The sequence below is a fragment of the Mytilus galloprovincialis genome, chromosome 6, assembly GCF_965363235.1.
Source record: "Mytilus galloprovincialis chromosome 6, xbMytGall1.hap1.1, whole genome shotgun sequence".
NCBI classification, from domain to species: Eukaryota; Metazoa; Mollusca; class Bivalvia; order Mytilida; family Mytilidae; genus Mytilus; species Mytilus galloprovincialis.
The window spans coordinates 100,683,107-100,706,582 of NC_134843.1; the positions used below are offsets into that span (position 1 = coordinate 100,683,107).

At 32.5% G+C, this 23,476-nt stretch overlaps 1 protein-coding gene across 3 annotated transcripts in view; it reads right to left on the reverse strand.

Annotated features, from left to right (window-relative positions):
* LOC143080959 (uncharacterized) overlaps positions 1 to 23,476 on the reverse strand; it is a 134,159-nt gene that overhangs the window by 42,980 nt on the left and 67,703 nt on the right. For all 3 annotated transcript variants that reach the window (XM_076257158.1, XM_076257160.1, XM_076257159.1), the window contains 12 exons: positions 21,407 to 21,606; positions 20,847 to 20,961; positions 18,730 to 18,965; positions 17,662 to 17,946; positions 16,052 to 16,169; positions 12,407 to 12,624; positions 11,674 to 11,788; positions 10,896 to 11,179; positions 8,823 to 8,937; positions 2,126 to 2,337; positions 1,646 to 1,760; positions 754 to 1,013 (listed from right to left, as the gene is read on the reverse strand). In XM_076257158.1, the coding sequence (XP_076113273.1) occupies positions 754 to 1,013; positions 1,646 to 1,760; positions 2,126 to 2,337; positions 8,823 to 8,937; positions 10,896 to 11,179; positions 11,674 to 11,788; positions 12,407 to 12,624; positions 16,052 to 16,169; positions 17,662 to 17,946; positions 18,730 to 18,965; positions 20,847 to 20,961; positions 21,407 to 21,606 (2,273 nt within the window). The remainder of the gene's footprint in view (positions 1 to 753; positions 1,014 to 1,645; positions 1,761 to 2,125; positions 2,338 to 8,822; positions 8,938 to 10,895; positions 11,180 to 11,673; positions 11,789 to 12,406; positions 12,625 to 16,051; positions 16,170 to 17,661; positions 17,947 to 18,729; positions 18,966 to 20,846; positions 20,962 to 21,406; positions 21,607 to 23,476) is intronic.

The following is a 23,476-nucleotide window of genomic DNA, read 5'->3' on the forward strand; positions in this document are numbered from 1 at the left end:
AAGAAAAACAGTGTTTGGGGAGGTAACTCTTACAACGTAAAGTATTTGGTTACGCAGTTGTCAGTTTTTAAAGCGCATACACTTTACGATATCATATTCCAAATATCTAAGCGACATCTGGTGAAACAACAATACTACGCAAGAAAGAAATTAGGCGTAAGAAAAATAAAAAAAAATAATAATAATCAGAACAAAAACAATAGGTCTTTCCACAGAAAGGTGGAAAGACCTAATAATGGCAGACCAACATATCTAAATTGATATTTTTTGTATGTAACACCAAGTAAGTCAGATCAAGAATGTGTCCATAGTACACAAATGCCCCACTCCCACTATCATTTTCTTTGTTCAGTGACATGTGAAATTGAGGTGAAAACTTACTGAAAGAATATTTTATAGGCCTAGGAACATGTGCACTAAGTTGTATGTTTTTTTAGCCTCATCGCCATCAAAAACTATCTTGACTGAATAAACTTTAACCTTAAGCGGGCATTATCATTTTCTATGTTCAGTGGACTGTAAAGTTGGGGTCAAAATTCTTAATTTGAAAGATCATATCATAGGACACATTTGTACAAAGTTTTAAGTTGATTTGACTTTAACTTTATCAAAAACTACCTTGACTAAACATTTTTGCTAGAAGCAGGACAGACAAACAGACAAACAGATAAAAGGATACACAGACCTCAAAACATAATGCCCTTAGGTCGTGCATAAAAATAGTATAACTAGCTACATAAAGTGAATACATACGACACATTCCACAATAATGTTGACAATTTCTCCTTCCCCAGGCATCATATGGTTGCTGACAAACAGACTGGCCATAATCAGCACAGTTATCTATGACATCAGTACATCCAGGGTGGGGATCTGGTGTTGGTATGAAGGGAGTAGGAGTTACAACACCAGGGGCTACTGTTGTTGGAGTTCTACATTGCAGTCTCTTACAACACTGACCGGATACAGGTACAAGTTCACAGAGAGCAGGAAGTCTGGTGAACTCTGGACATCTGAATTATTAATACATAAGAATAAAGAGTGTCAGGGCGAGTTAAGACAATAAAATCAACTGGAAAGAAGGAAGGAAAGCATGAATGTCACTGGAAAAGCATTGCTTATTAGTACTTTAGTGTAAAGATTGCAGTGCAATACATAAGGTAAAATTCTTCCTTTCTCGATTCTTTAGCTGTATCTATTTTGTAAAGCAGATTTATACACCATTAGTGACCAAGCACAACTTCCAATAAAATAGTTTTCTTGACAAGTATGGTATATACATCATTTTAAAACTTAAATATCAAGAAAAAAATGAGGCCAAAAAATATAGCTATCAAATCTGTAATAGGGTTTGTGCAATAGTTCATCCACAAAGGAATATTTGATGAGGACAGAAATCTACAAAAGGTCACCTATGGAACCCGTCAGATGTTTCCCCTATATATGTCATAACATTTAATGTCTGCATTTCAACCAGTTCCCTTGTTACTCCCCCACCCTTTTTTTTTAAAACAAAAACTGAATACTTTACTTTTTTCCCCAAAATCCTTGAAAAAAAAATACAAACCAATTATTTAAAACCCTCCATTTTCGTTGGGTAAAATTCAAATCAGGGGTAAAACAATTAATTAAATGAAATACTAACTGTGCAGTACACTGATATCTTCCTGTTTTACTATCCACACATTTACAATGGAAATCACAACCATCGTCCCATTCATCACCAGCTTTGTATAATTGTCCTTTGTAGATACAACCCACTGTAAACACAAGAAAAATATTATAATGTATAATTTAGTGTATCAAACAGCTGTATAAACAAACTATGGTGTGGTAGTCAACTGCAAAGACAAGAAAAACAAACCTGCTGTTCCAAAGAACTTTAAGTATGATAAACTATTTGTTTTTCACTTGGGAAAATCTGAGTTTTTTGTTGTAGTTAATTTTACAAACTTTGATATATCCATACATAATAGATACAAAGGAAATTCCATATTTGATCATTCTTATTAGAAATATATCAGCAAAAAACATGTATGAGTGATGAAAAAAAATCTAGCTAGATAATATATCTTCTCTTAGATATCTACATCTATCTGTACAATTGTGGACAATAAAATCGTACATCTAACACCACTAGTGCTGTTTATTCCTGGGTTATATGATACACCAGGTCTGAATCCTGAGAATCCACCAGTATAGGAACCAACAACTGGGAATTGAGCATTAGGCTTCACTATTAATCCATCTTTGGTGGTACATTGAATTGTTTTACAACATTTGCCTTGAACTGTTGTTGTGAAACACTGAGGGGGTAAATTATTGTATGTTGGACACCTGAAAGAATAAATAAAATAGAAATGTAGTAAACAAGAATGTGTCCCTAATACACGGATGTCTCATCCACACTATCATTTTCTATGTTCAATGGACCCTGAAAAAGGGGGAAAATCTCTAATTTGGCATTGAAATTTAAAAGATCATATCATAGGGAACATGTGTACTAAGTTTCAAGTTGATTGGACTTCACCTTCATCAAAAACTACCTTAAACAAAAACTTTAACCTGAAACTTGCACTATCATTTTCTATGTTCAGTGGACCTTAAAATTGGGGGGAAATCTCTAATTTGGCATAAAAATTAGAAAGATAATATCATAAGGAACATGTGTACAAGGTTCCAAGTTGATTGGACTTCAACTTCATCATAAACTACCTCGACAAAAATTTAACCTGAAGCATGACAGACGAACCGACAAAAAATCGGAGGGACAAACCGAGGCACAGACCAGAAACATAATGCCCATAAATGGGGCATACAATGGGGCATAATAATAAATGGCGCATAAAAACATCATAACTATTTTTTTTGGCATGAAGAAAAATCTTAATACCTGCCCATTTCTTAAAAAAAATCCTATTGGTGTTAATAACTTTAAGGGCTAAAATTGATCGCAGCATTTTACTTTTCTAATGGTAATACTGATATTCAGCTAATAAACCTCTTTTCTTATTTTTTATTTCCTTCAGTCTTAAACTTGTATAAATGTGTAGAAAATATAGTATGTGTAGCTCAGAATACCAGCTAATATTTTTTTTTCACATTTAAAAATATGGGCAAAAAGGCATTTATGAGACTCCTTGAGAAAATGAATCAAAGTGCTGGATAGCACCTTTGGAAAGTTCGCAACTGTATATGTGTATTATTTCAAATAGGTTATAGACGTGCATTAATTCAAATATGTATTTAATCACAGTTTTGATTTTTCAAACTAAACCATTGTCTCGCCAGCAATTTCCAAAAATCACTCTTTATGCCCCATTTATTGGCATTATGTTTTCTGGTCTGTGCGTTTATTCGTTCGTCCTTCCTTCCGTTCGTCTGTCCCATTCAGGTTAAACTTTTTGGTAGGAGTAGTTCTGATGAAGTTGAAGTCCAATCAACTTGGAATTTAGTACACATGTTTCCAATGATATAATCTTTTTAATTTTAATGCAAAATTAGAGTTTTTACTCCATTTTCACGGTCCACTGAACATAGCGCGGATTGGGCATCTGTGTACTATATAATAACTATGGACACAATCTATACTTCTAAATTTAACAAGAGTGCACATGCTGAAATGTCTCGCCTTCTATACTAATCATTGATATTATGTTGATAGTCCTAAGTATAAAGCTAAGCTTTAATACAACTGTCACATAAACTTAACATTAACCAAGATAACTAAACAAAGACCAATGAACCTTGAAAATGAGGTCAAGGTCAGATGAACCATGCCAGGCAGACATGTACAGCTAACAATGCTTCTATACAACATATATAGTTGACCTATTACTTATAGTTTAAGAAAAATAGACCAAAACACAGAAACTTAACACTGTGCAATGAACCGTGAAAATGAGGTCACGGTCAAATAAAACCTGCGCTACTGACATAAAGATCATGAAATATTTCCATACACCAAATATAGATGACCTACGGCATATAGTATTAGATAAAAAGACCAAAACTCAAAAACTTAACTTTGACCACTGAACCATGAAAATGAGGTCAAGGTCACATGACATCTGCCCGCTAGATAGGTACACCTTACAATCATTCCATAGAACAAATATAGTAGACCTATTGCATATAGTATGAGAAAAACAGACCAAAACACAAAAATTTAACTATAACCACTGAACCATGAAAATGAGGTCAAGGTCAGATGACACCTGCCAGTTGGACATGTACACCTTACAGTCCTTCCATACACCGAATATACTAGCCCTATTGCTTGTAGTATCTGAGATATGGACTTGACCACCAAAACTTAACCTTGTTCACTGATCCATGAAATGAGGTCGAGGTCAAGTGAAAACTGTCTGACAGACATGAGGACCTTTCAAGGTACGCACATATCAAATATAGTTATCCTATTACTTATAATAAGAGAGAATTCAACATTACAAAAAATCTTATCTTTTTTTTCGAGTGGTCACTGAACCATGAAAATGAGGTCAAGGACATTGGACATGTGACTGGCGGAAACTTCGTAACATGAGGTATCTATATACAAAGTATGAAGCATCCAGGTCTTCCACCTTCTAAAATATAAAGCTTTTAAGAAGTTAGCTAACACCGCCGCCGCCGCCGCCGCCGCCGGATCACTATCCCTATGTCGAGCTTTCTGCAACAAAAGTTGCAGGCTCGACAAAAACCGTTTTTATGTTCACCTGATAAACGTATAACCGAAGAAAGCTACAAGTCAAACTTATATATAAGGGTATATATATACTTGATAGGGTATACTGAAAATTTTACCCCTTTACATCTAGAATGGTAAAAGTGACGCCAACAAAATTCAAACTTGACTTGTGTTTTGTGGTTATAAGCATTGCGTATAAGTTTCATAAAATTTGGTTCAGGCAAACTAAAGTAAGAGAACAGAAATCAATATGGGGATGTATGGACGTACGTACAAGTAAGGGACGTCAATACTAACAGAAAAAAACCAAGGATAAAACTCAATACAGTAGGGGCATAACAATAGTAGTATGACCTCGGGAATAAAAAGTTTATATAAACTAGATTCATACAATGTTGATCTGAGGTGCTTATAACCCTGTACGGAACACATTAAAGTTGCTGCTGTGTAATTTACCATTGAGGCAATGACATTTGAGATTTTTGTTTTAAGCCATTTATTTGACATACTAGTAATCATTGCCTCTGTTTTAGGACGACCCATTGTTAATTATAGGTCAATCTTAAAGAATCATACTGCCCAAGGAATAAAGTGTGAGGATAAAAGGTTCCGGATCCGCCACTGCATTGTTAAGCACTAAGAAAGTCGTTTTGCTGGTACATGGACAAATCTTATTAAATAATTTCTACAGCACTAGTCTTTAGTTTGATCTCGGTCTTGATACACTGAACTATAATATTCTAAGAGGTAGATGTTGACTCTGTTTCTTTTAAATTATACGGATGCTATGATACTAATTGCCATTACATTAAGACAATGTTTTTCTGTTGTCAGTTTGATCCACTTGAGCATACTGAACGAGTGAAGGTCTTTATATCCACATTGGAATGTGAAACAGGTAGCATTTATATAATGGAATTGAAAGTTTTCGAATGATTTTTTGGCATCAAAACTTTCAGATCGATTTCAGTTTGACAAAAACAATGCACTTTTCTATTAAAGCCGGTATTTACCTTTACTCATCCTTGGCGTGAGACATTAGCCAGTTAATTATCGATTATTTTATATTCTATCACCTGTGTATTGTTAAAATAAATCAAACCATTATCACTTGTCAATTATCCGACAACTTGGTCAAATATCAACTTGTTCTCGCATACTGGACTCTTTCGAGACACTCCGGCTTTTACTTATTCAATTACAAACAGTTGTAAATATCTTACATAGTAAAAAATAGTGCGGGAAAATGTTCATTCATGAAATATTCATTAATGAAACGCTGTCTCACGTAGATTTCTTTTGATTTTCTCTTCAGCCAATGGCCGATCCACAAAGAAGTGTTTGTGATACTTATTTTCAAAATGAAGTTAAATTCATGTGAATTGTCGGTGAACATTCATTCCTTTTTTATTCAAGCTGTAATCTTTTCAAAAGAGTAGCAACTCAAAATATCCAAGAATCAAAATTCGAACACTTGTACTACATTATCTTTGAGCAGAATATTGCGACAGTCTGTCTCACTGGAAGTTGAGGCCGACGCCTAAGGAATTTAGCAATAGCAACAATAGCAAACTTTCCAAAAACAGTACTTTAAATGAATTGACAGTAAAGCATGCTTTGGAATGTAGTCAGGCAACTTATGTCTCTATTGCAGACTTTGTAAAAGGCTTCATGTAATACAGCTATCAATAAATTTGTTTATCAGCCATGCTTTTCTTGTAAAGTGATGTAATTACTAATGTTGTCAAATCATACATTTTGGTATAACAAGTTACTTGGATAATCGTTCAACCGATTAACCGGTTACCGGTAACCAGCAGTTTAAATTTATACAAACAAGTATGTTTTATCAGCTTTAATCTCTTTTGAAAATGATTAGTTAACATAAGACATACTACCGATTTGAATTTTTATGATTAGGTCTGTATCTTTCGAAAATTCTTACTTTCGCATTCGAGACATCAGGGTCAATTTACATTATTTTACTTTGACGGGACTATAAAATTTACTCGACTTCAACGAGTATCCGAATCAACCGAGTTCGACTCATCAGAGGTAATTATGCATTGATCAAACGGGAATTTTACCAAGACCGAGAAATTACTTCGACTCATCCGAGTTTTCGACACAACCCAGTTCAACACAACGAGGTTCAATTGATCTACGCATCACATCAATGTTTTGACATCAATTTCCGGTTTAGTTTCTTGTCAAAACAACCGCTCAAAACAATGTCATATCATAAATTTTCCAAAAACGATGTTTCTGGGACTCAGGGGATACAATCAAGACGCGTCCCAGGGACTCACGGGTTTAAAAAATGACGCGTCCAGCTCGATTTCCATGCGTCCAGGACGAGTATACGCATCTTAACGAGAACCCTGAGTCAATCCCTTTTTTCTTTATAAAAATTTAAGTTTTTATCTATCAATGTAATATAAAAAATGTTTTATAACCGCCCCTTTAATAAAATTAATACATATGTTTTTTTTAATATCTATTGGGAATAAGTTGTTTCAATTATATTTTTTATTGATGTATTGTCGCTAAATAGTCTTCTTGACACTTCTCGTCGCTAAATTATTTTCATTTTCGCTTTTTATCACTTTTTGACGCTTCTTGTCTCTAATTAGTGAGACCCACGTCGGCTACAACGGCGCCACCTATTCAGGAACGATAATTACATACTTAATATAACTGAGACCGAAATAACTATAACGTCATACGGCTTCATAAAATATGCTTTAAAACGTATAATATGCAATATAATTCATGTTCAGTCGACTTTTAATTGTAATATCAACGACTGAATTGATTTTAAAATATTTTTTGATGGCAGATAACACTCGAAATTGACCCGACCTCTTTCCACACAGAATTCAAATAATGATAGTTTGTAATCAGGTTGACTGCTTATAATGCAATATACACATTAATAAAAAGTTTTTAAAACGAACAATACACACTGATCGTTTCTTTATTTCCCAATGTAAATGAAAGAAACAAAAACCATTTCATACCACAAAAAGAAGGGGGAGAAAATAAACAATTTCCGGATCTATTTCTGGCAAAATGACCCCCACAAACATTTGCTGGATGTCGCTTAAGGAAAGATGAACATGATGACTTGAAAGTCAGGCCTGAAAGCACTGCCTTTAAATTCCATCTTGATTTCATCGAATTGAAAATGTCTGAAACCAAAGAATGTTTCATTTTCTCTAGATGTCTAAGAAAATATTTTGGAGTGTTTCAATTTGAAATGATTAAGTCTGTACCATGAAGTATACATTAAGTACATTCACGTTGATTGGCATTTCACAATTTTTAGGTTGGTATTTGTTTAATAGAATGTCAAAGCCTTGCAAGAAGGAGGTTGCACATTCGGGTATAGGTATACGCATTATATAAGATCAAAGATACACAAATAAAACAATGAAGATACAAAAATAAAAGAATGAAGTAAATCTTCAAATTTATTTGGACTACTGATTTGCATTAAGTGTTTAACAAAATATGTATACTAATTATATTTACTCAATATATCGCCCCAAGCTGATAAACAAGTTGTCTTATAGTTCTAATTAATTTTATGTTTTTATGGATTAACAATAGCAATCAATATACTGTACAATTAATCTGTCAAACTTAATACCACAAAGATAATTTTGAAATAGAACCAAATTATTTCATGATTTCATTATACAATTATATCAAATCTATCAAAATTGAAAAAAAAGTCGGTTAACCAGTTAGTGTTTTTGGTATTCGGTCCTTCTGACGGTTAACTGCTAAACCGTTAACAACACTAGGAATTACCTTTTTGTAGATGAAAATTTTCCAAAAAAGTCTGACAAACAGACAGAGGGATTGAAAATTTCAATCATGTTATGACTGATCACTATTGTCACCCTTTGGATAAGTTCAAAATGTAGGAGCCAACATCTTTTTCATGATGAAGATAGGGCAATCCGGACAAAAGGGTCAAACTAGTATAGTTCAACGGTTATACTTTTAAAGCCCTTTTGTAGACCAACAGACATGTCATCCTTATAACCTGTATTTTTTGTATTTTTTTAGCACTATAAAAACAAACAAACTTAGCATCATGGAAACAATCCTTTGAAACACTTACTGTGGTTTACATTCATAATATCCAGTGGATCCATCTACACAGGTGCAAGTAAAATCACAGTCAATATCCCAGGACTCTCCCTTGTTGTATACTTTGTTCTTGTATACACACTGATCTGTAAATATAATAACACAATAAATAATCTACAGCTCTCCCTTGTACACAAATTAACTCATCTGAAAATAAAATATCACAATACATAATAAATGACTCTCCCTTGGTATAAATTTTACCTTGCATGCATGACATACACTGATGCCCAACTTTCTATCATGTTCTATGTTCAGTGGACTGTGAAATTGAGGTAAACAAAAAATTTGCATGGAACATCTAATCGGACATGACAGGAACTATCACAAATGTTTGGCTGGTAGTAACCAGTAGGTGCCCAGGCAATATTACATGAAATCACAGTTAGGAAACAACACTTTTTTGATGAATTTAGTGAAAAGATAAAAACAAGAATAGTACAGGATGCCCAACTAGCACTATAATTTTCTATGTTTTGTGGACCATGAAATTGAAACTTGATACTTTCCACAATAGACCAAATGCCACAATAAAACTACAACTATAGGTCAAGATGATTTTATGGGATGGCTGTCTTATTTAAAAACAAGATTGCCTATAAGCTAATGAAAAGAAACTAAAGCAAGTTGATCTGTTTTTGTAGTGAAAGCTCAAGACATTGAATCAGGAGTTACTATTCAGCAAATGAAGAAAGCAAAAAATGTGCAAAAGATGAAACAGGTGTTAACTGATAATGTGCACAATGGTGCATTAATTGATAGAAATTAGTCCATGATAATACAATTGCTGATTCAAATCCATGCTCTAATGTAGAGGCATATCAGTCAAAATTCAAACAGCCAAATGATTCTGGTTGACAACCAAACAAAGGTCATAATTCAAGATCTGACTTAAGATATGATTCTAAGACCAGGAAAGAAATATAAAGATACTTGTTGCTCATAAGAAATCCAAGATTTTATTTAATACGAATAGTCTAAACGTCTAAACTTAAAGCATGAGAAAATAAAAGCAGCTTCAAACTAACAGTAGAGAGAATTCTAAACTGAGACATGCAGCATGGAGGATGGAAAGGAAATGTATTTCAAAAGAGAAGCTGTACTCCCTCAGAGAGGGCCACACAAAATCATCAGACTGTTACAATATGCATACATGTCTGTAACTGGTCATGATAAAACTATACACCAAATATCAAATGACGAAAATAAGTGGGGTAAACTGAATTGTCAAACAGACAGACAGATAGACAGACTCGACAGACTGAGTGAAAACCTAAAGTCTCCTTTGACCTCACTGATGGATTAAAATTCAAATATCTAATGACAATTCATGGTGTGATTTCATAGTGATAATGCTTGGCTCAAATCCTTTTTGATAAATGGATGCAAATGCTTAGTAGTAATTGATGATGTGAATTTTGCAAACATTAAAAAGTTTTAACGGTCCTTTTCTGACAAATCACTTTCTTATTATTGTTTTACTAGATTTATGTCACTTGACTTGGCGGGGTTAAAGACGTTCACTTATTTAAGACCAGTCATCTATAAACAAGAGTTTTGGGATAAACTCCTTAATGAAGTGTCAGTTCTTCGTCCCATATCGTACACCTTGATCTTTTGTATATAATCTGGTGACACTGATGGGGGATTAGAATTCAATACTAATTATGACAGCAATCATCCTTATCACACACATCTTCAAATAAACTGTTCTTATGCAAATTAAGTTGAAATAACATTGGTAATACCTTTTGGTCAAACTTAAAACAAGTTTTGTAAATATAAACTCTAAATTGAAAAATATAAGAAAGTTAAATTAAAATTAGGTTGACTTTGGATTAGTGATCTTTAGACTTGGTTGACAAAAGTACTCAATGTATTCTAGTACATGTTCAGATTGTTTAGAAATATCAAGTATATTTAAGACCAATTCCAAATGGTCCTGTATAAAACAGTACAGTTGAGTACTAATGCCAATTCCAGACTATTACTGGTTTCTTTTCAATGTAATGTAATAATTTACATATATAATTCATTAACTTACTACTGATTCCAGTGATTTGATTTGGTTTGATCGGGTATCCTCCTCCTGGGATTCCACCAGTTGTGTTTTGTGAGGGGTTAGGATTGATTTGAATAACTGGAACAAGACTTGTTGGAGCAGGTGTTGGTATCACACCTATCTTAGTTGGTGCTGGAGTTGGTACAAGCTGGGGATCTGGGTTTATGGTACCAAATCCAGGCACATCACAACCAATAACTGGACAACATTGTCCTGGTACCATGTTCTTTTTACAGTATGATGGCAATGCTGGATAAGCTGGACACCTTACATAAAGTAATAGTATAAAAACCAGTCAGCAGGGATACAGTGTTCATTTAACAGTTTTCTGTAGCCATGATAGTATAGGTCATACAGAGTGTGATAAGTATCTTAGTGCAAATTAAAGTTCACTTGGCATATAACTGTTAATCCTGTGCACATTTTGGTTTGCCATACAAAAAATTTAGCTTTTTAAAACAAACAACTATTAGATAAAGTTTAGACTACAAAATTCAGTATTAAATTTCTTGACACAGAAATAAAAGATTTTGAAAATGAATATTATAGCTGGAAAGGGACTGAAAAAAGTTGCTCATCTTTAATGATAATGAAAAGTTTATCCAACATCATGAAGGTTTATAAAACATGTGTACAAAAATAAAAAGAAGCAAAACTTGCAAATGGGGGAAAACAAATATGTCTGAAGAAAATTCATCCCAGCCATGCTACCCTTACCCTTACTGGGTAGTTATTTCAAGTCATACATATACAATCATACTTGGATATACATCTGTACAGTCCTTTTGGTCCGTTCAAACAGGTACACACATAATCACATCCATCATCCCAAGAGACTCCCTGCTTGTAAACTTTGTTCTTATATATGCATGCATCTTTAAAATATAATTAGGAGTATAGATTTGATTTGAAATTCCCAAAACCAGTAAATTCTGACACTTGAAAATGTGTTTCTCATTTATAATAGTTACATTTAACCATATTGCAAATATCATGAACATATATTTTTGAAAAATGAAAGTCTAACTTTACTTTTATGTATGTAAGCATAGTGTTTAGGAGACACTTTTTCTAATCTTTGCCTTCTATAATATTTTTACTTATTCTTCCAATGATTTTAATATGAAAAGCATAGGTGTATCTTGCACTCCTTGCACAGCTGTTTATTAGTTACCTATAGAATTTTTCTAACAATACATTTGATATAGATATACTAAACTGGTAATGAAAACCAAAATATGTGAGATTTGATTTTAATATGGTGTTTTTGTCCATAATTGTTTTCAATTACCATTCATCTTCTTATCACAACTTCAGGGAAGACAGCAGTATTATTACTAGTACATGTGCAAAAACATATCATTCTTACAATAACTATTAATTTTGAAAATAAAGTGGGGAATGAAGATTATATTACCACATTAGTAAATTATTTCTCAGTCTACCATTTATAAAAAAAAACTGAGCCTGAAAAACATAAACATAACCCTTACCTCTGGTACCCTGTATAGCATTAGGATTCTGACTGGATCCAGAGAATACAGAATGTGTTCCTATAGGAACCAGATTAAACTTGTTTGGTGGAAGTGTTCCTGTGATTGTATTTCCAGTGATTGGAGTATAGGTGCCACAGTCTGGTACCTCACAACAGGAATCTGTTGGGTCTGGTTTTAATGTACAGATTGATGGCAAGTTGGAGTAAGCTTTACATCTGATAATATACAAATATTACATTGTCTTCTCAGAGATGTCAGAAAGTTATTTTTTTAAGATCAATAAAACTTTTATAGTTACAGAACTTCTAATTCTATCACACCTATCTAACTTTAATTTATAGTTACAGAACTGCTGATTCTATCACACCTATCTAACTTTAATTTATAGTTACAGAACTTCTAATTCTATCACACCTATCTAACTTTAATTTATAGTTACAGAACTTCTGATTCTATCACACCCATCTAACTTTAATTTCTATTACAGAACTTCTGATTCTATCACACCCATCTAACTTTAATTTCTATTACAGAACTTCTGATTCTATCACACCTATCTAACTTTAATTTCTATTACAGAACTTGTGATTCTATCACACCTATCTAACTTTAATTTCTATTACACAACTGCTGATTCTATCACACCTATCTAACTTTAATTTCTATTACAGAACTGCTGATTCTATCACACCTATCTAACTTTAATTTCTATTACAGAACTGCTGATTCTATCACACCTATCTAACTTTAATTTCTATTACAGAACTGCTGATTCTATCACACCTATCTAACTTTAATTTCTATTACACAACTGCTGATTCTATCACACCTATCTAACTTTAATTTCTATTACAGAACTGCTGATTCTATCACACCTATCTAACTTTAATTTCTATTACATAACTGCTGATTCTATCACACCTATCTAACTTTAATTTCTATTACACAACTGCTGATTCTATCACACCTATCTAACTTTAATTTCTATTACACAACTGCTGATTCTATCACACCTATCTAACTTTAATTTATAGTTACAGAACTTCTGATTCTATCACACCTATCTAACTTTAATTTATAGTTACAGAACTTCTGATTCTATCACACCTTTCTAACTTTAATTTCTAGTTACAGAACTGCTGATTCTATCACACCTATCTAACTTTAATTTATAGTTACATAACTGCTGATTCTATCACACCTATCTAACTTTAATTTATAGTTACAGAACTTCTGATTCTATCACACCTATCTAACTTTAATTTCTATTACAGAACTTCTGATTCTATCACACCTTTCTAACTTTAATTTATAGTTACAGAACTTGTGATTCTATCACACCTATCTAACTTTAATTTCTATTACAGAACTTGTGATTCTATCACACCTATCTAACTTTAATTTCTTTTACAGAACTTCTGATTCTATCACACCTATCTAACTTTAATTTATAGTTACATAACTGCTGATTCTATCACACCTATCTAACTTTAATTTATAGTTACAGAACTTCTGATTCTATCACACCTATCTAACTTTAATTTCTATTACAGAACTTCTGATTCTATCACACCTTTCTAACTTTAATTTATAGTTACAGAACTTGTGATTCTATCACACCTATCTAACTTTAATTTATAGTTACAGAACTTCTGATTCTATCACACCTATCTAACTTTAATTTATAGTTACAGAACTTGTGATTCTATCACACCTATCTAACTTTAATTTATAGTTACATAACTGCTGATTCTATCACACCTATCTAACTTTAATTTATAGTTACAGAACGTCTGATTCTATCACACCCATCTAACTTTAATTTATAGTTACATAACTGCTGATTCTATCACACCTATCTAACTTTAATTTATAGTTACAGAACTTGTGATTCTATCACACCTATCTAACTTTAATTTATAGTTACATAACTGCTGATTCTATCACACCTATCTAACTTTAATTTATAGTTACAGAACTTGTGATTCTATCACACCTTTCTAACTTTAATTTATAGTTACAGAACTTGTGATTCTATCACACCTATCTAACTTTAATTTATAGTTACATAACTGCTGATTCTATCACACCTATCTAACTTTAATTTATAGTTACAGAACTTGTGATTCTATCACACCTATCTAACTTTAATTTATAGTTACAGAACTTCTGATTCTATCACACCTATCTAACTTTAATTTATAGTTACAGAACTTGTGATTCTATCACACCTATCTAACTTTAATTTCTTTTACAGAACTTCTGATTCTATCACACCTATCTAACTTTAATTTATAGTTACATAACTGCTGATTCTATCACACCTATCTAACTTTAATTTCTTTTACAGAACTTGTGATTCTATCACACCTATCTAACTTTAATTTCTATTACACAACTGCTGATTCTATCACACCTATCTAACTTTAATTTCTAGTTACAGAACTTGTGATTCTATCACACCTATCTAACTTTAATTTATAGTTACAGAACGTCTAATTCTATCACACCTATCTAACTTTAATTTATAGTTACAGAACTGCTGATTCTATCACACCTATCTAACTTTAATTTCTATTACAGAACTGATGATTCTATCACACCTATCTAACTTTAATTTCTAGTTACAGAACTTCTGATTCTATCACACCTATCTAACTTTAATTTCTATTACAGAACTGCTGATTCTATCACACCTATCTAACTTTAATTTCTATTACATAACTGCTGATTCTATCACACCTATCTAACTTTAATTTCTATTACATAACTGCTGATTCTATCACACCTATCTAACTTTAATTTCTATTACATAACTGCTGATTCTATCACACCTATCTAACTTTAATTTCTTTTACAGAACTTGTGATTCTATCACACCTATCTAACTTTAATTTCTTTTACAGAACTTCTGATTCTATCACACCTATCTAACTTTAATTTCTTTTACAGAACTTCTGATTCTATCACACCTATCTAACTTTAATTTCTAGTTACAGAACTTTTGATTCTATCACACCTATCTAACTTTAATTTATAGTTACAGAACTTGTGATTCTATCACACCTATCTAACTTTAATTTATAGTTACAGAACTTGTGATTCTATCACACCTATCTAACTTTAATTTCTATTACAGAACTTCTGATTCTATCACACCTATCTAACTTTAATTTCTAGTTACAGAACTTTTGATTCTATCACACCTATCTAACTTTAATTTCTATTACAGAACTTCTGATTCTATCACACCTATCTAACTTTAATTTCTTTTACAGAACTTCTGATTCTATCACACCTATCTAACTTTAATTTCTAGTTACAGAACTTTTGATTCTATCACACCTATCTAACTTTAATTTATAGCTACAGAACTTCTGATTCTAACACACCTATCTAATCTGATGATCAATGTCTTATACATATATGTATTCATAAAATATATTTAAAGATAAGAACATAAAAAACTTTCAAATTTATATCACAGTAGTACAAAATTTAATAATTTGTATTTTTCTAATAGGAAACAATTCGTTTATTTTGGTTTAAATAAGAGTAACAAGGGATGACAATTCTATGTAATGGGCATCCTTAGAAGGTGCAGTGTCATAAAGAGTAAATAATTGAAGCATAATAATTTACCTTGCTGTACAGTTATAAAAGTTGGTAACAGTGTCTTTACATTCGCAGGTATAATCACAAGCATCGTACCATTTTGATCCTTTAGAGTGTTGTGAGCCATCAATGTAGACACATACATCTGTAATAGTTACGATTAATAATAAGGCACAGTAAGCAAAGCCATACAATCAAAGAGCAGATTGCTATGAGGGATAAGATTGTCGTTGTTTTCATTGATACATGTATTAGTATTATTTTCAAAAATAATTCAACTACTAGTGTAAAATGCTCGTAAAATGTAATTTACATAATCTGAATAGTTATTCAACTTTAAAAATAGACAATCCTTGATACAAGTGTATGAACAATGTACTTATTGTCTTTTATTCTTGTACTATCAATTCCCAAAGTTTACTTTCCACAGCAGTTACTGAGAGTGAGAGAAGTTATTTCACTCTACAATCACTTTAAAACCTATTTTCCTACGTGAATTCTAGGTGAAACCCCATACCTAACTCTTTTAATATTTAATTTCTTTGGGTCAGTGGGCTGACTCCTTTCCGTACACATTCCACAGTTTAAATTGTGATCGATTTTAATATAATACACTGTCTATCAACAGAAGGAGTTAATTTTTCTAGACGTATTGTCGTTTGACAAAAGTTACTTACGGAAGGGAGACAACTCGAAGCGATAACATGGAAGACTTCATTTTTGCTGAAGGGGTGTTCAGGGGTGACACCTTTACGTTGTGGACTACATTTATTTTAATTTAAATGATGCATATGATTTAAAATTATGCAATAACAATAACCCTCAATAGCAGACAGACATGGAAAGGATCTTGTGAGTTTTAAATTAATCAAAAACAATATGCATGGGCATAATTACATAAACAAACCCTAGCCTTGTGATTTGCAGCATGGATGTATATTAAAAGTTAATTATACAACCTCCATTTCTTTATTGAAGTACAATATCAAATATCAGTTTCATAATGGTTACGTATAAGAAAACTCCACTTCAGTTCTTATATATATGACAGAAATATTCAGAGAACTCTCCCCTGTTATCAAAACTGGGGAATTCCCTCTGACGTGTTTCTAAATTCATAAAAACACTAAATATAAATATTGCTTAATTCTGATTTTCTGTGTTGTTAAAAACACGCATAAAAGTCAAGGGAAATATCGAAACATGAAGATTATGAGAAGAACATTATAGGACAGTTGTTTAAATTCAATCCTTTTGTTTTTTTTATACCATTTAAAGCAAGACAATCTCAAGAATCTGAGATGTCCGTTGATGTTTAGAATAAAACGGTTGACGTAGGGGCATGGCCCTGAGTCAATGGTATAAGTCTACAGATTGCTTAAAAGCAATCGTATCCCAAAAACTATAATGAAATGTGTGTTTTTTTTTCTACTGAAAGGATTCACACAGACGTTGATTCACCCGAGGGAGTTTAATTCTTTCATATAAGTTTCTTTTATATACACTCAACACTATGGAAAGAACAAAGTGATATATAAACATAATATTGAGTTAATCCTATAGTAATCGAATCTCAAGGTATTGTTGATAAGTGAAATCAATGTTTCTTTTTATCAAATTGCTATAAATGTACCTACTGTTTGGTTTCTGAGTAGCAACACCAGGAGTTGTTTTGATTGGTAAAGTGGTTGTGGTTGGTGGTGGTGTCAACGTTGGATTGAAGTCACATTTAGCAACTTGACAGCAGTTGTCTTTAGGATCTTGTTCATAGTGGCATTGAGGTGGAAGATAGAAATATTTAGGGCATCTGTCATCACATTTATATAAACCTCTGCTTGCATCCTCACAGGTACAGATAAAGTTACAACCATCATTCCATGTCTGTCCTTGTTGGTATACTCTCTGTTTGTATACACAGTAATCTATAACAGAAATTAACACAATATTAGTTACAACTTTAAATCTTTAATGAAAGATTGACTATTATGAAACTGAAATGAGGTCCTGGAATCACTTTTGAATTCTTTTAGTTAATCTAATCCTTTTAATGTACCATCATAAAACTTCCTGTACATTGTAATATTAAAGTTATTCTACACATTATTGATGATCATTTTAGTCCTAAAGACAACTTTATCTTCCAAACTGTCAAAATTGTAATTTGTTTGGAATGACAAACTATTTCTGTTTCAGATAATTACATTGCCTCCTAGCATTAACTAGTATATAAGATACATCTTCTGACATCAGACTTGGACTTCTCTTGAACTGAATTTTAATGTGCGTATTGTTATGCGTTTACTTTTCTACATTGGCTAGAGGTATAGGCGGAGGGTTGAGATCTCACAAACATGTTTAACCCTGCCGCATTTTTGCGCCTGTCCCAAGTCAAGAGCCTCTGGCCTTTGTTAGTCTTGTATTATTTTAATTTTAGTTTCTTGTGTACAATTTGGAAATTAGTTTGGCGTTCATTATCACTGAACTAGTATATATTTGTTTAGGGGCCAGTTGAAGGACTCCTCCGGGTGCGGGAATTTCTCGCTACATTGAAGACCTGTTGGTGACCTTCTGCTGTTGTTTTTTTTTCTATGGTCGAGTTGTTGTCTCTTTGGCACATTCCCCATTTCCATTCTCAATTTTAAGATCAATAGGTTCTCTCCTTATTTAATTTTACCCTGGATAGTAACATATCTAGATATACTTACTAATCTGGCCACCAGTAATTGTACCAGGTTGACCTGGTTGTAAGGCTGTACCAGTGTGTGATCCTTTAACTGGAGTAGGAACAACAAGAGGCATATGAGTGGTGGTCTGACCAGGAGATGGGGACACCATTGGTGCTGGTGTGGGGTACTTGTTACAGTCTGGTATCAAACAACAACCATCATTAGGATCGGCCTTCAGTGTACAGGAAGATGGAAGGTTGGTGTAACTGTTACATCTAAAAAAAAAAGAACTTTTATTAACACTGACGCCTCGGGAAAAAATACTGCCTATAAGTAGATTAAATGTATAGGCAGATAAAAAATATACCATACTGCTGTTGTTTTATTCAGTGTTTAGAAGACATCATATGGTGATCTTTTTGTGTTCCCATCCTTTTTAACTTTACAATATCTTGTGAATAATTTGTATAAAAATATTTTTTAACCTGTTACCTTTTGATGGCTATTATTTGTTTGTTTCTCTGTCCTATATTTTCTCCGATTTATCTGTTTTTTTATTGTAACCCTGTCGTGTAATATTGTCATTTTAATGTTATAATTAACACTGCTATTAAAGCGGGAGGTTTGCAAGCCACAAAACCAGGTTCAACTCACCATTTTTTTTATAAAATGCCTCGTACCAAGTCCAGAAAATGGCCATTGTTACATTATAGTTCATTTCTGTTTGTGTTACATTTCAGTGTTGTGTCTCTGTTGTGTTGTAGTTCTCTTATATTTGATTCATTTCCCTCCATTTTAGTTTGTAACCCGGATTTGTTTTTTTTCTATCAATTTATGAATTTTTGAACAGCGGTATACTACTGTTGCCTGTATTTGTATACATACTACATCTTATCTTAAAATTGTCTATATGGGATAAAATACATATAGATATTTTCTCTTACATTTTATTTCAAATGGTTCATTGTCCTACTTGTAATAGGTTTTAGAGTGTATACTATGTTTATCTAAGTTTTTTTACTTTCTTCACAAAATACCATTTCTTTAAGAGTAGCTATGAATCAGTTTTTAAGTTATATAGAAAATATATAGATAAGAGTTTATTATTGACAGTCTTTAGTTAGTTAGTTATGCTTCAATGTACTGTATTTCTAGTTTGATGAAGAATTGACTAGTTAGTTATGCTTCAATGTACTGTACTTCTAGTTTGATGAAGAATTGACTAGTTAGTTATGCTTCAATGTACTGTACTTCTAGTTTGATGAAGAATTGACTAGTTAGTTATGCTTCAATGTACTGTACTTCTGGTTTGATGAAGAATTGACTAGTTAGTTATGCTTCAATGTACTGTACTTCTAGTTTGATGAAGAATTGACTAGTTAGTTATGCTTCAATGTACTATACTTCTAGTTTGATGAAGAATTGACTAGTTAGTTATGCTTCAATGTACTGTACTTCTAGTTTGATGAAGAATTGACTAGTTAGTTATGCTTCAATGTACTGTACTTCTGGTTTGATGAAGAATTGACTAGTTAGTTATGCTTCAATGTACTGTACTTCTAGTTTGATGAAGAATTGACTAGTTAGTTATGCTTCAATGTACTGTACTTCTAGTTTGATGAAGAATTGACTAGTTAGTTATGCTTCAATGTACTGTACTTCTAGTTTGATGAAGAAGTTTGCCAAAAATACCATCGTACCATTAGTTCTCTGACTTCACAAAAAGAGATGTCATCTGTCATAGTGGTTGCTATCTTTTCGATGTTTTACTAATTTAAATTAAACTCAATTTCTATACAGCTTTTTAATCCAAGTGCCGCCATATCTGGATGGATATAAACTATAAACTTTTGACCTATATTGGATGTTTTATTTTTGTATTTAGAACTTTGCACCTTAAACTGTAAGAAAAGTTTCTTTCTGAATATAGAAAATCAGCTTTTGAAATGAAATATTATTTAAAAAGACATTCTTATTTTTAATCAGTGATCATTTGGTTTGAACCTTTGATGAGAAATACATCTATCTAATTTGAATATGGTATGTCAAGATATATTGTATAACTTTGTTTCGAATGCCTTAACCTCCACACTAGATATTTGTAAAGAAGGTCAGTAACATCATCCTGCATACTGAAATTGTGCGTAATTAAATACCTTTGTGTACAGGAGTATATTCCTTTAGATACATCTTCACATCTACACTGAAGATTACAGCCGTCTTTCCAAGTCTGGCCCTGTGTATAGTATACACCTTTGTAAGCACAGAACCCTGTAATGAAATTTTAAACATAATGAATTCTATGGTTTCAAAAAAATTTGACTCATTTATGTGAAAATCAATTTCTCCTTGAACCGATATGATAATTTAGGACAAGTAAACCTCAGGAGCCTGTAATTCAGTGGTTGTCGTTTGTTTATGTGTTACATATTTGTTTTTCGTTAATTTCTTTTACATAAATAAAGCCGTTAGTTTTCTCGTTTGAATTGTTTTACATTGTCTTATCGGGGCCTTTTATACTGACTATGCGGTATAGGCTTTGCTCATTGTTGAAGGCTGTACGGTGACCTATAGATATTAATGTCTGTGTCATTTTGGTCTTTTGTGGATAGTTGTCTCATTGGCAATCATACCACATCTTTTTATACTGAATAAGAAGCATGACATGAACAAATAAAACAACTCAAGTTACAATTAAAAGAATGGGCTGACGTACCTGTCTGAGGTGGTATTGTGCCTGGTGGTGAGATAGTTGATTGTGGTACTGGAGTTGGTCCCATATTTGGTCCTGGTGTAGGTATACCATTAGGGAAAGGTGTAGGATTTTTGAAATCACAGTATGGTACTTGACAGCACTTGTCATTAGGATCAGAAACTAAAACACACTCTTTTGGTATATTTGTGTATTTGGTGCATCTGTTAATATAAAATTAAATATGTACCTCATGAATTTATAGATAATTTGATAAAGGAAAATATTTCTAGTTTTAAGAGGGCATTTTAGCATACCCCCCTTTTTTAAATCAAATTTTCATTCAAACAAAAGACTTTGATGCTGTCATTGTCCAGTTGTTACTGTTATAAATTCATTTGTCAAGCAAACTTCACAATTAGATAAATAATGTCTTTTGCAAAAATGTATGTATGAAGATATCAATGTGTATTCAACTAATGTCTATTCTCCATTCATCAAACAATATCTCTATCAAGTTATGTACCTGTCTATACATCTATAGAATCCAGAGTTACCATCCATACAGGTACATATATAATCACACTGGTCGTTAAATCTGACTTAACTGTCTATACACCTATAGATTCCAGAGTTACCATCCATACAGGTACATATATAATCACACTGGTCGTTAAATCTGACTTAACTGTCTATACATATATAGAATCCAGAGTTACCATCCATACAGGTACATTTATAATCACACTGTTCGTTAAATCTGACTTACCTGTCTATACATCTATAGATTCCAGAGTTACCATCCATACAGGTACATTTATAATCACACTGGTCGTTAAATCTGACTTAACTGTCTATACATCTATAGATTCCAGAGTTACCATCCATACAGGTACATTTATAATCACACTGTTCGTTAAATCTGACTTACCTGTCTATACATCTATAGATTCCAGAGTTACCATCCATACAGGTACATTTATAATCACACTGGTCGTTAAATCTGACTTAACTGTCTATACACCTATAGATTCCAGAGTTACCATCCATACAGGTACATTTATAATCACACTGTTCGTTAAATCTGACTTACCTGTCTATACACCTATAGATTCCAGAGTTACCATCCATACAGGTACATTTATAATCACACTGTTCGTTAAATCTGACTTACCTGTCTATACATCTATAGATTCCAGAGTTACCATCTATACAGGTACATTTATAATCACACTGTTTGTTAAATCTGACTTACCTGTCTATACATCTATAGATTCCAGAGTTACCATCCATACAGGTACATTTATAATCACACTGGTCGTTAAATCTGACTTAACTGTCTATACACCTATAGATTCCAGAGTTACCATCCATACAGGTACATTTATAATCACACTGGTCATTAAATCTGACTAAACTGTCTATACATCTATAGAATCCAGAGTTACCATCTATACAGGTACATTTATGATCACACTGGTCGTTAAATCTGACTTAACTGTCTATACATCTATAGAATCCAGAGTTACCATCCATACAGGTACATTTATAATCACACTGGTCGTTAAATCTTTGACTTACCTGTCTATACATCTATAGAATCCAGAGTTACCATCCATACAGGTACATATATAATCACACTGTTCGTTAAATTTTTGACTTACCTGTCTATACATCTATAGAATCCAGGGTTACCATCCATACAGGTACATTTATAATCACACTGGTCGTTAAATCTTTGACTTACCTGTCTATACATCTATAGGTGTAATACCACCAAATCATGGTACGTCACATCCGGTTGTATACGAAAGTAGGTCGAAAAAAATATTCCCTCGAATTTGACAGTTGTAGGTAATTAATCCTACATTTTATTGCAGTAAAACCATTTCTGTGTCATAAACATATGTCTTGGGTATGAAATGTTATGTGAATGTTTTTCTATAGAACTGGACAGGATAAAACTTTACTCATGCCAAGTATTTCTTTATTTGAAACAAAGATAAATTCTGCACATTTTTTTGAAAAGTGCAAATTTAACAAAGACTAATAGGGGAAAATCAATGGTGGTATTACACCTATAGATTCCAGAGT